At 39.4% G+C, this 16,265-nt stretch overlaps 1 protein-coding gene across 2 annotated transcripts in view; it reads left to right on the top strand.

The window, feature by feature from the left end:
• NRK (Nik related kinase) overlaps positions 1–16,265 on the top strand; it is a 212,176-nt gene that overhangs the window by 122,660 nt on the left and 73,251 nt on the right. For both annotated transcript variants that reach the window (XM_069942941.1, XM_069942940.1), the window contains exons 14-18: positions 9,555–9,620; positions 10,753–10,911; positions 11,097–11,228; positions 11,702–11,833; positions 14,993–15,057. In XM_069942941.1, the coding sequence (XP_069799042.1) occupies positions 9,555–9,620; positions 10,753–10,911; positions 11,097–11,228; positions 11,702–11,833; positions 14,993–15,057 (554 nt within the window). The remainder of the gene's footprint in view (positions 1–9,554; positions 9,621–10,752; positions 10,912–11,096; positions 11,229–11,701; positions 11,834–14,992; positions 15,058–16,265) is intronic.

A 16,265-nucleotide genomic window follows, 5' to 3' on the forward strand; every position in this document is an offset into this window, starting at 1 on the left:
AGATAATTATGTTACTGACATGTAGAGCCCTAAATTCAACCAAATACACTACCCCCGTATCATAAAGATGCTTTAAACTATGAAATCCGAAGAAATCCGAAATTCGGTCGGACCGAACTTTTGAAAAGTTCGCTCATCTCTAGGTATCAGTGATCTAAAAATCACAGACTGTACATCCAAGAAACCAAATAATCCACAGTAGCACAAGAAAAAGAAAACTAGGATTTATTCACTAATGCCCAGACTGGTATATTAGGACCAGTATATGCCAGGACTTTTATTCAGGTAAAACCCCCACTGTTCTTCAGATTTATTGAAGTGATAGAGACAAAGTGTGAATGCCCCTTAAAGTGTCACTTGAAATTTTTTTTTTTCCAGAAATTAATAGTACAGGCGATTTTATGAAACTTTTTAATTGGTTTATTAGCCGAAAAATGCATTTTTATCATGAAAAAGCAATTTGAAGTTCTCCCTCCAAGATGAGGCACCAAAACAGGACAACAGAGTTCATTTACTGCTGCATCACCAGGCTATCTCCTCTGAGGTCAGCACTGACCTCTCTGACCTCTGAATATCTGCTTTCACACAGTTCTTGCTGTGTAATCCTTTGTTCTCTGCTCTCTGCTTGACTGATGTAAAAGAGTCGAGATTTTCTGATATTGAGCAGTGGATGAGAGAGAGGAGGGGAGGGGAAGACCTGAGAAAAGTCTTTTTGAATGCCTGGACTATTGATTTCTGCAAAAAAAAAATTATACGACAGTGACCCTTTAAAGGTTGCCCTAGCAATTCAATGAACAGCAAGGTAGTTTGTGTTAGTGTTTTTATCTAAAACCTACCTGGTAATCCTTATATGAAAATTTGGTCTATACTTCTATTTGATACTGTATTGATTGATTAAAGGAAACCTATCATTTAAAAAAATGCTGTCCAATCTGAAGGCATCATGTAATGGAGAGGAGGAATCATTTGTGGAGAAAGTTCCAAAATAACTAGTCATTTATTCATATAAATGTCTGTTTATTCTGAGCTACGTAGTCAAGTGGGCTGTCCTACTGACTTCATTGACAGCTACAGGTACATAAATGTTTATATAAAAATGACCACCCGTTCTTACCATTTTACTACCAAAGTAAGAGTGAGCAGAGATTTTCAATGTTAAAGGTTCCCTTTAAGCTCATGTACCATTTCAAGCCTGTGCTAAATTGCATTTCATTAAAATGGAGTATTGGAGGCTTGAACACACACTTTATAAAGCATTTAGGTTGTACTTCTTGAATAAATCAGGCTCACTCATGAATAATCTCCTCCAATAATCTGTTGACTACTTAAGATCTTCCATCTTCACTTTTTACTAGCAAACAGCACTCACTGCATGTCATGACCCCAGAATAGAGATGAACGAATACTATTCGATCGAACAGCTATTCGATCGAATAGTAAGCTATTCGAAGTATTCTATTCGCTTTGCCCTCCCAAACCCCAGCGCTTTTTTCAGCCAATAAACATGGAAGGGGTAGGGACAGGTACTAGGAATAGGCAGGACTTAAAAAAAAACCCTCTAACTGTGATTGGCTGGCAAAACCATGTGACCTCCTGAATAAAGAATAGTGATTTGAGATTCGTGTCACTTGCTGGTTGGAGCTAGAGAGGGACATTCTGTAAAGCAGGGAGAGGAAGGCTTTAGGTGAAGTTACGTAGGAAGGGACCCCCCAAAAGCCCTTGTTAGGGCTAAAATTATAGAAAAACAGATTTACAAGCTGTTGTCACACGCAGTGTGTATACCCACTGATAGTGTATACAGCTGTATACAGTGTGTGTGGGATATTAGCTGTTATCTTGCTACTACAGATTTGTGCAGTCTGCTTCCAGTGAAGGCGTAAAACTATAGAAAAAAAGACATTTACAAGCTGTTGTGACATAGGCAGTGTGTATACACAGTGTGTATACCCACTGATAGTGTATAAAGCTGTATACAGTGTGCGTGGGGGGGATAATATAGCTGTTATCTCGACTCTACTGATTTGCGCAGTGTGCGTCCAGGGAAGGCCTTGACCAGCCTTTTATTTCTATTTATTTCTTAATACATACGCAAGTACCGCTAGACCAAAAGGTACACTTGTACTTTACATTCATGTACCCTGGCATATTTCCCCTGCTGTCCCATATGCATTCCAGAGGTGTTGGCATCATTTCCTGAGGTTTCATTGTGCACTTTGTGACCTCCTGGTGCTCGAATCTTGATTTCCAAGTCCCAAGGATTTTTCTCCCATAGACTATAATGGGATTTGATATTCGATTGAATAGTCGAATATCGGGAGCTATTCAAATCGAATCCAATCGAATTGAATATTTCACTACTCGCTCATCTCTACCCCAGAGAATAAGGTCAGATTTACACAGTATTTGAGGAGAAAAAACCATCTAAAGCTAGGAATTCACAAGCAACTAATAAGTAGAGACATAAAATGGTGAAAAAATAGTGGCAGTGTGTTACAGGACATTAGGGTATCAGTAGAGATGAGCGAACCGGTTCGCCCGGTATGGGATCCGGTCGGATTTTCCCAAAAATCCGAGTCCGATCGGATTCGGATTTTTGGAAATCCGCTCAGATTTTTTTTTCTTCTTGCTTTCTAAAATGGCAGACGCTATCTAGAAAGCAGAAAGTGCTCCGGGCGGGAAAAGCGCTTTCCCATGATGCCTGGAACACATCCAATTAGCAGGGATCTTGTACTAGCCCACCTCCTGTGTGACGTCGGTATTGCTTTAAAAGGAGCGGTCACATGAGCGCAACACGCGGTGTGTAGAGGGAGAGAGAGAGAGAGAGGAAGCAAGCTGCTGTTGTGTACTACAGACTACTGAGAAGATATTGTGGGAAAGGAAAGGAAAGATTAGGAAAGCGGAGAGGAGAAACATCTAGTGATTGAGAGAAAAATATAGAGACGGCGAAAGATAGATTAGGCATTGGAAAAGGGTGCACGGAACCAAAACGTGCAGTACAGATATACAAGTCCTATACTTCTGATAGTGTGTATATCACATCTGTCTTATTCTGAGAGACAAAAATACCTAGTTTAGGTGTATAGCATTGTATCTTTAAAAAAGTGCTATATACCCAATTTCTATACTTGGACCCTTCTGATTGAAAGTGTGTATATCATATCTGTCTTATCCTGAGAGACTAAAATACCTGGTTCAGGTGTATAGCATATCTTAAAAAAAGTGCTATATACCCAATTGTTGACTACTGTTGCTCCTGCCTGGCCTTCATGTTGGCTACTGTTGCTCCTGCCTGGCCTCCATGTTGGCTACTGCTGCTCCTGCCTGGCCTCCATGTTGGCTACTGCTGATCCTGCCTGGCCTCCATGTTGGCTACTGCTGATCCTGACTGTCCTCCATGTTGGCTACTGCTGATCCTGCCTGGCCTCCATGTTGACTACTGCTGCTCCTGTACTGGCCTCCAATGACTACTGCTGCTCCTTCACTGCATTTGTGACCTTTTTCCTGCATAGACCCTGTAATGGTGAGTTTCCTGCATAGACCTTGTAATGGTGAGTTTCCTGCATAGACCCAGTAATGGTGAATTTCCTGCATAGACCCTGTAATGGTGAATTTCCTGCATAGACCCTGTAATGGTGAGTTTCCTGCATAGACCCTGTAATGGTAAATATTGAAGTCTAAAAAAAAAAATTGACTTTGAGATATCGAAAAGATAATTATGTTACTGACATGTAGAGCCCTAAATTCAACCAAATACACTACCCCCGTATCATAAAGATGCTTTAAACTATGAAATCCGAAGAAATCCGAAATTCGGTCGGACCGAACTTTTGAAAAGTTCGCTCATCTCTAGGTATCAGTGATCTAAAAATCACAGACTGTACATCCAAGAAACCAAATAATCCACAGTAGCACAAGAAAAAGAAAACTAGGATTTATTCACTAATGCCCAGACTGGTATATTAGGACCAGTATATGCCAGGACTTTTATTCAGGTAAAACCCCCACTGTTCTTCAGATTTATTGAAGTGATAGAGACAAAGTGTGAATGCCCCTTAAAGTGTCACTTGAAATTTTTTTTTTTCCAGAAATTAATAGTACAGGCGATTTTATGAAACTTTTTAATTGGTTTATTAGCCGAAAAATGCATTTTTATCATGAAAAAGCAATTTGAAGTTCTCCCTCCAAGATGAGGCACCAAAACAGGACAACAGAGTTCATTTACTGCTGCATCACCAGGCTATCTCCTCTGAGGTCAGCACTGACCTCTCTGACCTCTGAATATCTGCTTTCACACAGTTCTTGCTGTGTAATCCTTTGTTCTCTGCTCTCTGCTTGACTGATGTAAAAGAGTCGAGATTTTCTGATATTGAGCAGTGGATGAGAGAGAGGAGGGGAGGGGAAGACCTGAGAAAAGTCTTTTTGAATGCCTGGACTATTGATTTCTGCAAAAAAAAAATTATACGACAGTGACCCTTTAAAGGTTGCCCTAGCAATTCAATGAACAGCAAGGTAGTTTGTGTTAGTGTTTTTATCTAAAACCTACCTGGTAATCCTTATATGAAAATTTGGTCTATACTTCTATTTGATACTGTATTGATTGATTAAAGGAAACCTATCATTTAAAAAAATGCTGTCCAATCTGAAGGCATCATGTAATGGAGAGGAGGAATCATTTGTGGAGAAAGTTCCAAAATAACTAGTCATTTATTCATATAAATGTCTGTTTATTCTGAGCTACGTAGTCAAGTGGGCTGTCCTACTGACTTCATTGACAGCTACAGGTACATAAATGTTTATATAAAAATGACCACCCGTTCTTACCATTTTACTACCAAAGTAAGAGTGAGCAGAGATTTTCAATGTTAAAGGTTCCCTTTAAGCTCATGTACCATTTCAAGCCTGTGCTAAATTGCATTTCATTAAAATGGAGTATTGGAGGCTTGAACACACACTTTATAAAGCATTTAGGTTGTACTTCTTGAATAAATCAGGCTCACTCATGAATAATCTCCTCCAATAATCTGTTGACTACTTAAGATCTTCCATCTTCACTTTTTACTAGCAAACAGCACTCACTGCATGTCATGACCCCAGAATAGAGATGAACGAATACTATTCGATCGAACAGCTATTCGATCGAATAGTAAGCTATTCGAAGTATTCTATTCGCTTTGCCCTCCCAAACCCCAGCGCTTTTTTCAGCCAATAAACATGGAAGGGGTAGGGACAGGTACTAGGAATAGGCAGGACTTAAAAAAAAACCCTCTAACTGTGATTGGCTGGCAAAACCATGTGACCTCCTGAATAAAGAATAGTGATTTGAGATTCGTGTCACTTGCTGGTTGGAGCTAGAGAGGGACATTCTGTAAAGCAGGGAGAGGAAGGCTTTAGGTGAAGTTACGTAGGAAGGGACCCCCCAAAAGCCCTTGTTAGGGCTAAAATTATAGAAAAACAGATTTACAAGCTGTTGTCACACGCAGTGTGTATACCCACTGATAGTGTATACAGCTGTATACAGTGTGTGTGGGATATTAGCTGTTATCTTGCTACTACAGATTTGTGCAGTCTGCTTCCAGTGAAGGCGTAAAACTATAGAAAAAAAGACATTTACAAGCTGTTGTGACATAGGCAGTGTGTATACACAGTGTGTATACCCACTGATAGTGTATAAAGCTGTATACAGTGTGCGTGGGGGGGATAATATAGCTGTTATCTCGACTCTACTGATTTGCGCAGTGTGCGTCCAGGGAAGGCCTTGACCAGCCTTTTATTTCTATTTATTTCTTAATACATACGCAAGTACCGCTAGACCAAAAGGTACACTTGTACTTTACATTCATGTACCCTGGCATATTTCCCCTGCTGTCCCATATGCATTCCAGAGGTGTTGGCATCATTTCCTGAGGTTTCATTGTGCACTTTGTGACCTCCTGGTGCTCGAATCTTGATTTCCAAGTCCCAAGGATTTTTCTCCCATAGACTATAATGGGATTTGATATTCGATTGAATAGTCGAATATCGGGAGCTATTCAAATCGAATCCAATCGAATTGAATATTTCACTACTCGCTCATCTCTACCCCAGAGAATAAGGTCAGATTTACACAGTATTTGATGGTCCATTTTTACTTTTCTATTATCTATACATATACATAAGTATAGATGATAGAAATTCTATACATATGCTAAGGCGTTAACATACAAATTGCAAATAAAGTACAAATATAGATAAATGAGTAAATGACAGACTGGTACATAGGGAGAGATGACCCTCCCTACAAGGGCAGAGATATTGTAGGTAAAAGCATGAGTGTTTATATGATAGTTAAACTGTATTCACTGGAAAACAGGTAGTCAGTAAAGGGATCAGCAGAAGGGAGACCCAGAGGAGGATCGAGGGCAGAGGGGGAGTAGTTGGGCAACAGAGCTAGGGATGGATTAGGGGGAAACAAGGGTGATATATGGAAGGCTGAGAGCAGGATGTTGCAGTAGTCCAAGTGGGAGATGATGAGGCATCTACCAGTAACTCTGTTTAATTATGGTTGAGAAAAGAGTGGATTTGGGAGATGTTTTGAGGTGAAGGCAGCAGGGGGTGGTAAGGGTCTGAATGTGTGATTTCAATGACAGATCAGAATAAAAGACACTCACTAGGCAACAAACTTGTGAGACAACGGAGAGTTTGCAGTCATTTACTGTATTTGAAAGATTAAGTGGGGAGTAGATCAAGATGGGGGAATGATGAATGCTGTTCTGTTCCTGTTAAGTTTTAGGAAATGAGGGGAGGAGAAGAAGAAAGATATAGCTGGTAGAAATTCTGAGATCCTGGATGGCAGAGAAGTGACATCCAGACCAGAGTAATAGATTTGGGGGTAATCAGCATTGAAACAATATTTAAGACCATCGGTTTAGGCTGGGGAAAAAAGTAAAGGCCCCAGAATGGAACTTAAAGAGGAAGTCCGGGGAAAAAAAATGTAAGATATGTTATTGCCCAACAAAAGTTGAAAATGACTAATAGACACTTATTATTGGAAATGCACCTATAGTGCTTTTCCCCTGAACTTACTACAGCATGGCGTGTTCAATAGAGATGATCGAACATCAGGAATTTTCAAGTTCGATTGAACGACGAAGGTTTGAGAAGTTTGAGTTTGATCGAACTTGAAAATTCCCGATGTCTGATCATCTCTAGTGTTCAGGTCTCTGTAAAGTTAGTGATGTCACGTCACATAAACTGCCAACACCTGCTGCAGCAGTGGGACAGACTGAAGCAGCAGGAGTTGGCAGTTTATGTGACGTGACATCACCAAATTTACAGAGACCTGAACACACCATGCTGCAGTAAGTGCTGGGAAAGAACACTATGGGTGCATTTTCCATAAGTGTCTTTTAGTAATTTTCATAACTTTTGTTGGGCAATAACATATCTTAAAATTATTTTGCCTGGACTTCTCCTTTAACCCCTTAGCGACCCATGACGTATCTGATACGTCATGGTGCCGCTTGGGGTGTTCAGAGCGGGGTCCCGCCGGGACCGCGCTCTGAACGGCGCTGATCCCGGCTGACACGTGCAGCCGGGCAGTGCCTCTATTACCCGGCACGGGTCCCGTTGCCGCGCCGGCTAATTAAGACTCTAAGTGCAGCTGTCAAACCTGACAGCTGCACTTAGAGGCACTGCGCCGCACGTCCCTGGTGTCTAGTGGGACGGATCTCCCCCCCGCGATGCGATCGCGGGGGGGAGATCCGTTCTTCTGCCCGTGCCGGGCCTCAGCGTCGGAATGACGCTGATCCCGGATCGGCAATAGATTGCTATGGCCTGCAGCAGGCCATAGTAATCTATGACCTATCTAATCGATCTTTGCTGTGTATATACACAGCATTGATCTCTATGAGAGATCAGTGCTGTCTATATACAAGCCCCCCAGGGGGGCTTCTAGTTACAGTAAAAAAAAAAAGTAAAAAAGTGTTTTTATTAATAAAAAATCCCCTCCCCTAATAAAAGTCCAAATCACCCCCCTTTTCCCATTTTATAAATATAAATAAATAAACATATTTAGTATCGCCGCGCGCGTAATCACCCGAACTATTAATTAATCACATTCCTGATCTCACACGGTAAACGGCGTCAGCGCAAAAAAATTCCAAAGTGCAAAATTGCGCATTTTTGGTCACATCAAATCCAGAAAAAATGTAATAAAAAACGATCACAAAGTCATATATGCGCAATCAAGGTACCAATAGAAAGAACACATCATGGCGCAAAAACTGATACCTCACACAGCCCCATAGACCAAAGGATAAAAGCGCTATAAGCCTGGGAATGGAGCGATTTTAAGGAACGTATATTTGTTAACAATGGTTTGAATTTTTTACAGGCCATCCGATACAATATAAGTTATACATGTTATATATCATAGTAATCGTAACGACTTGAGGAACATGGATAACAAGTCAGTTTTACCATAGGACGGACGGCGTAAATGCAAAACTCCCCGAAATCAAAACAAATTAATTTTTTTTTTTCAATTTGACAGCGCAAATGATTTTTTTCCGGTTTCGCAGCATATGTTATGGAAAAATAATGCCTGTCATTGCAAAGTACAATTGGTTTCGCAAAAAATAAGCGCTCATATACGTCTCTAGGTGAAAAAATGCAAGCGCTATGGACTTTTAAACTTAAAATGGAATAAGCAAAAGCGCAAAAACGAAAATAGGCTTTGACCTTAAGGGGTTAATACACATGACTATATCATTAAGTTTTGCATTACATTTTTTTTAATACTGCAGTTTTCTTCATTGACATTGAGGAAAAGCTACAGTAAAAGCAGGCCATTTTGGCTGCACTGAATAAGATCTCCTTGCCCAAACCACAAAAATGAAGTATGTGTGAAGTATCCTAACAGTTGCTATTTTGGTCCAAACAAACATGAGTTGAGATGTTAATAATTGTTTGTGTATCCGGCCCTCACTTTGTTGGAAATTAGAGCATCATAGTATTACTGCTGAAATAGGGTAATAAGTACAGATGTCAGTAAGAGGTTATGTTCACACAGCATTTTTTCCCAGTTTTAAATGACATCTTTCATTTTGCCGTTTGGCTGCCCGTCAGTGCAGTAATGGCTGTTGGTATATTATTCTAGTTTAGGTCGACTAATTGCCCTTTGGATGTGTCGATGTATCTTTAATTTTAATTGAAAAGTCGATTGAATTTGATAGTTAAAGGCTGCGGGCTTTGATGTCTGCTCCACTCTGTGCCACTCCTCCCCAGGTGCTGGGAAAAGATGGATCCAGTTCTGGGAAACTTCTCATGGACAAAATGCAGATAGGAACTAATCGATTCACTTAGTTCCTACTGTAGATTTACCCATCTCTAACGGACGTCTTTTCAAATAGAAAAGGCATCTACCTTTTCTCTTTTTTTTTACATTGTGTGAACATAGCTAAAGGAGAGCACAGAGGTAGAGCTACCTTACAGAAACCTTAATATTTTAATAATTATAAATGGATATTTGATTACAAAATTAATTTTAATTGTGGCTCAATTTTTTCATTTTAAAGCATGACGCTCTCAAGCACAAAACAGATGGAAAGAGCAACCCAACTGGAATCTCACTGTCTCAAATGGTAAGGAAAATAATAATAAAAAAAAAAGACAAGGCTTGGCTTCTGTTGGTCTTTGAGTTTCATATTTGGTGATACCATTGCAAAATGTATCCATAAGAGAATTATTTGATTCATATCAGTCAAGACTAGAGATGAGCGAACCTCGAGCATGCTCGAGTCGATCCGAACCCGGACTTTCGGCATTTGATTAGCGGTGGCTGCTGAAGTTGGATAAAGCCCTAAGGCTATGTGGAAAACATGGATATAGTCATTGGCTGTATCCATGTTTTCCAGACAACCTTAGAGCTTTATCCAAGTTCAGCAGCCCCAGCTAATCAAATACCGAACGTTTGGGTTCGGATCGACTCGAACCTGAACCCGGTTCGCTCATCTCTAGTCATGACTTAAATTAGCGGAGCACAAACTGTACTCTCCAGTTATTGCAAAACTAATATTCCCATCATGATTAGACAGGCAAAGGGTGGCCAGGCATGTTGGGGATTTTAGGATAAAGTCTACAGACTTTAGATTTTTATCTAGAAAATTGTTTTTATATATATATATATATATATATATATATATATATATATATATATATATATAAAAAAGGTCATGGAAAGAAAGTAGACAGTACCTACTGCCCTGCCCACACCTTCTCTAAAACATACCAGAAGGTGTATTGCAATTCTACACAAACTCCAATAATCCTTATGTTAAAATCAAAACTACTATCTTACAAATTACAGTTTTGCCCCATAGCAACCATTCACGGTTTATTTTGCTTTGCTTATTTCTCTCCGAAAATTATAGTTGATTGGTTGCCATAGGAAACGCGACCTTTTCGCTCCACTAGCTCCCATCTCCAGAATCATTGAGTAGTATTTACACTCCTTATAAGCTTTTTCCATTTATATTCTTACAATAAATAGGTAAATCCATCTTTTCAATGTTTTATCATCTTTTTCATAATTTAACTGTTTTTTCCCCATCTATAACCATTTAAATCATCATTTAAGTTCTTCCAGTGAGAATTAACTATTTCCGATTTCTTATATTAGCTGGGGGAATTGGCTACACATTTTTTAAGTAGTTGTATAAATCACCGAAAACATTTTGAATGGAAAGTTATAGGAAACTTTGTTTTAAATGGCAGAAGACTGAAGATAGTCAAAATCAACGGAAGTTTCATCGGACCTTGCCCAAAGATCAGACCCAGCTCTTATTTCTCCAACATGACCACATGCAGAAGAACCTAGAGTCACCAAAGCACACTTCAAATCATAAAATCGCTGAGGCTATGAAGGAATTAAAGGTAAGGAATACAGAGTAAATAACAGAGTTGCACTATGAACTTTGTAATGGTGCCTCCTGGTCGTAGAATAGTCTTTATGATAATGACTTCAGCTAACAAAAACAACAACATTTAATTCCTACATCATTATCCCACAGATTCAGATGATCCATATCATTTTAACCTTGACTTGATTATCATTCCAGATATTAGAGAAGAAAATTACAAATGTTGACCCAAGTAATCTAAAATGGACGGGCTTTGTACAACATTCCAGGCTTGGTTCTGGAAGCAGTTCCAGTCCATGTACACCGGCTTTACCTAGAGCCATTCTGGAGGTGAGGCCATTTACAGTATATATTATCTATGCATATAAGTTTATGATTTGGCAAGAAAAGAGTCACCAATGGGGAAGCAGTGACTTTTTTTTAGCCATATGCTGTCTGCAATTAGGGCTTTTGTTCTCCAACCCTACACGAAGCATAGAGGACATCCATTGTGCAAATCAGCAAATGCAAAGGAGTATCTTTCAGAGCATATGCTAAATATACACACCAAACATAATGTGAAAACAGCCTTACAAAGATTACAATTATCAAATAATATATACTGACTTACATAGTAGATGGTTTACTTGAAGCTGCTTTTTTGCTTTTCTATGTTTATCCTTTAGACCATAAAGGAAATGGTTAATATTAATATGTATAGCTCATAAACTCTCTTGAGAGCCAGGCTGGAAATGGTTTGTTCATTCAGTGCTGTCTTCTCCAACATTTTTATTTCATCCATGTGTTTGTTTTCTCTCCCAAAGAATGAGAATCTCCGCTCCAGTAGAGACAATCACTACAGCAGCTCTCTCTCTGACATGATCATAAGTCCTCTGACCCCAGGAAAAGACGAGGTGTTTTGGGGCTTAGTGCAGGGCGAAGAACAGCCACCTAAGGTAGATGCCACTTTTACATATAATTGTTTTATTGTGTTTATTTATTCCAAAACTCATGTCTGCCATGTTGTTTCAAAAAGTTTGTTTTATTTTACAGTCAAATTTTTCAGTTTAGGAAGAATTACTACCTGATGCTATATACAGGGGGACTTTTTTTTTAGGGAGTATTTAACTCTTCCCAAAAATGTGAATGTGATCATTTTTACTGGATCCACTCATGTTTTTGGAAAGAATACAAAAGTCTTAACTGATGGCTTTTTAAGGCCCTGTTCACTCCACATTTTTTTATTGTATTGAAAGGTACTATTTTACTTTTCCTTATCAGGATGAGGCTGGGCTTGCACATCCATATTGGCTACCGTACTAGACATGTATCAGCATCCTGTCAAAAAAGAATGCCAACATTTCCCATGGCACACTGCTGTGTACACACTTTGAGGCTACGTTCACACTTAGTATAACACTGTCTGTGCTGTGACCCAGCTGTGTCACAGAAGGGCCGGTGTCAGTAAAGTTTATCCTTAATTTCTATTGAATTAGGATGTAGGCGCATCCCTGTGCACCCTTATCCCAATTCACCATTACACACCATTCACCATTATCTCTAAAATTCAGCCATGCGTTGCAAATGATGTTTTCAAACCTATTAGAACTTCAGAACTCTACAAACAAACTGGAGCAGAGACTAGCCGAGGAACAGAGGCTGTTCTGTAAACATGATCTACATATCCGCATTTCAGAGATAGGAAGAACAGCTCTTCATGGCTCTCAAGAAAAATAAATTAACCATAGAGACATCTGATGTTATTAACTCTGCTATAGCCAGTGATCATAAATCCAATGTGTATGATCTATATTCATATAGAATATTCATTCCATTCCTCGCTTCCTAAAGCAAGTGCTTCTCGTAAAGACTTGCAGAGCATAACACATGGGAACCTGATTATAACTGGTTCAAAGTAAAGGATAGAAAAGGCGATAATTATACAAAAAAGGAAGACGGGATATATACTAGTCACTCAAAAATACTATCAATATATTCAAGGCTCAAGGATTATGTTAGAATCGACTAAACTAATTATATCAAAGCCAAAGTCTCACAGCTACTGTATAGGTCACCTGTTTGGTTGTCTTTAGTATAAAGTGGACCTGTCAGCGGCTTTTTGCTGATTTGAAGGGGTTATCCAGTGCTACAAAAACATGGCCACTTTTCCCCCTCTCTTGTCTCCAGATTGGGTGGGGTTTCAAATTCAGTTCCATTTAAGAGAATGGAGCTTAATTGCAAACCACACCTGAATTGGAGACAAGAGAAGGGAAAAAGTGGCCATGTTTTTGTAGCACTGGATAACAAATAACAAACATACATTAGAAGTCTACTTTTCATTCTACGCACATGCGTACAGATTATCCCATGCAAAGCGTAAACTACACAGTTGTGTACACATTTCATTTGCATACACAGTTGCGTACAGATTGCGTATGTCTCGGTCTAGAGTTACGCACATGCGTACAGATTATCAGGCGCAAAGCGTAAATTATGCAGTTTTGTAGGTTCGCAAACTGTTTGTATGAATATGATGCTAATTGTTCATGTTCACTGATCACAAACATACGAACATTTATGAACATGTATCCCCATCACTAATAAGGAGTAAATACAGACCAAAATACTATGTACTACATGTACTAATGTTTCTGAACCTAAATTCTGTCCAAAATCTAGCTCAGGGGACTCCACGTTTATTATTATACGTTTCAGACATTTTTTAGCCAGGCCCAAAGAGAGGACATGGTCTTGATTTAAAAAAAAAAAAAAAAAAAAAAGAAAAGTGGCCCAAGGTGAGACACTGTGCGGAAAACTAATAGTTGGTCTAAACAGTCTTTTTTGACCATTTAGAAACAGTTTTTTTTTTTCAATAACATTTGTTGTTTTGAAATAACGGCAGATATTTGACCACAAAATGACAGCCATCTAAAAAAAAAGCCTCCAAAAAGACATGTGTGGTTTTGGCCTTCAGATGCAACAGATCAAACGGTCTGCACCACATTGAGATATCAATTGCAGTTAAACACAAAGGGAGGCATTTATTAAGTCCGGCGTTTTTTACGCCGGACTTAAAAATGCCCCCGCAGCTCCGGCGGTACGGAGATTTATGTAGAGGCGGACTGCCTGTACATAAATCCTGTGCGCGCCGGTGCGCACCGCCGAAAACCTACGCCAGCTGAGTACTGGAGTAGGTTTTCGGCGTAGAATTGGGCGGAACGGATGATAAATCGCTCGGACTCTGAGTCCGCGCCCTCCGTTCTGCCCACTTCCCGCCTACTTTCCGCCCCCTTTCCGCCCCCTGGCGTACTCGGCGGAAAGTGCCGATTTGCGATTATTTTATTCGCAAATCGGCCATTTGCGTATAAAATAATACGCAAATCGGCACTTTCCGCCAAAAATCATCCGTCCGCCGGATGATACATGTGGCCCAAAGAGTTTTAGTAAGTCTGGACCTGTGAACCCAGCTTTTATTAAGTCTGGACCTGTGAACCCAGCTTTTATTAAGTCTGGACCTGTGAACCCAGCTTTAAAGTCTATAAATTAAAATCTTACCATCTGTTGTTGTTGTATAAATCAGCCATAATGTGGCATAAAGAGACTATAAATCTCATTGCCTATATAGATATATAAATAAAAAAATAAAATAGGCCTTGTTGCCCTTAAAGGGGTTATCCAGCGCTACAAAAACATGGCTACTTTGCTCCTACTGTTGTCTCTCGTTTGGGTGGGGTTTTGAAACTCAGTTCCATTGAAGTAAATGGAGCTTAATTGCAAACTGCACCTGAACTGGAGACAACAGTAGGGGGAAAAGTGGCCATGTTCTAGATGCGCTGGATAACCCCTTTAAGTTCATCATCTGTGTTGTAAACTGGCTGGGAAAATGGAATATGGGCTCCTGTTGGTTGCTGTGATCACAAAGTTCTCTTAGATAATGCCCTAATGGTGTGAAGGGGGAGGGTGTAAATACTTTTTCAGAGCAGTGTATAATAGGATGTGTGAATGCTACATGTTCTTTCTTATTTTAGTTCTTTAATAGCAGAAGGCTCTAAGCCTTTTTCATTACAATAAGACTATGATGTCAGTCAGAGCTCCCTCTTGTCTCTTTTATTTAGGTTCCAGAGAGAACCACATCCAAGTTTTATAAGGACAGCCGAGGCCACCAAAGAAGCCCATCTGGGTAAGTTGAAGCAAAGGAACATTTTTTTTCAGCTCTGTGATGGCTCACAAACACAACCAGACAGACAATTCTGGGAACATAATTGCAAGTTCCATTTTCTACATTCTGACAAACACCAATTATAAGTAATCTATTTAAGGACAATACAACCCATGGAACTCTAGAAGATAAAAAGTGTTCTGTCAGTGAGTCAGTCCTAACACCCCCGCTTACACAGGGCTATAAATGACAGACATAGGATTCAGTCTTTAGAAGAATGGATCAAGGCATCTGAAGCAGAGACACTTCCTATTATAAAGGATTGTATAGAGATCTCTATTTAACATCATTACAATTAAATTAAAATAATTTGTTTCAATTATGCACTTGAAATTATCCTATAGAAAGTCAGCACTGAGACCTCTGAGCTTGTATAAAAGTATACAGAAACTTATTGTAGATGAAAAGTTGTTGCCATTACCGAACAGGTTATTCTTTCATTTTAAAACCTACGTGGTATATCCACAGGATATGCTATAAATATGCGATAGGTGTGCGGCCCACCTCGGGTCAATTTTATTGTTGATTTTTCCCGCAGTGTGTAGAAGAGATTTCATAATGTTGGTACTGTGAAATTCTGCAGCGTACTCATCCTGTGTGAAAACAGTCCTAGGCTGTGTGCGCACATTGATTTTTTGAGCTGTAAAAAGAAGCTTTTTTTATTGAAAAATAACGGAAAAACAAAAACTGTATCCCAATCAAAGAAGAGAACTCAGTATTTTTGTATGACATGCCCTCTAATTATAATCTGTTCCTGGCTTTGGCTTCAATGGTTACAATTGAAAAGATGACTGTGTGAACACATACTGAGTGATTTTAGAAATCCACTCGTCTCATAGCTAAGGCTACATTCACATGTTCCTGAATTTTTCAGGACCATATATTATTTCCTCTATCCGTTTTTTTTTTGTTTGTTTTTTTTGTGGATCCATAAAAATGCAAAGTTGCTTGTTAAAATGGCTGACAGGAGCAACTACACCTGTGACATCAGAATTATGGATCCATATTGTGGAGGATGCTACAGACAATACTTCCATAACATCCACAAAGTATGGACACTCCCATAGACTTCTACAAGACAATCCATCCCACATTTAGGCCTCACACACGTTTTTCAGGTCCATATATTATGTCCGTGATCCACATAATAATTGTCTGTAGAGCATTCT

This window comes from Dendropsophus ebraccatus, chromosome 10, assembly GCF_027789765.1.
Source record: "Dendropsophus ebraccatus isolate aDenEbr1 chromosome 10, aDenEbr1.pat, whole genome shotgun sequence".
In the NCBI taxonomy this organism is placed as follows: Eukaryota; Metazoa; Chordata; class Amphibia; order Anura; family Hylidae; genus Dendropsophus; species Dendropsophus ebraccatus.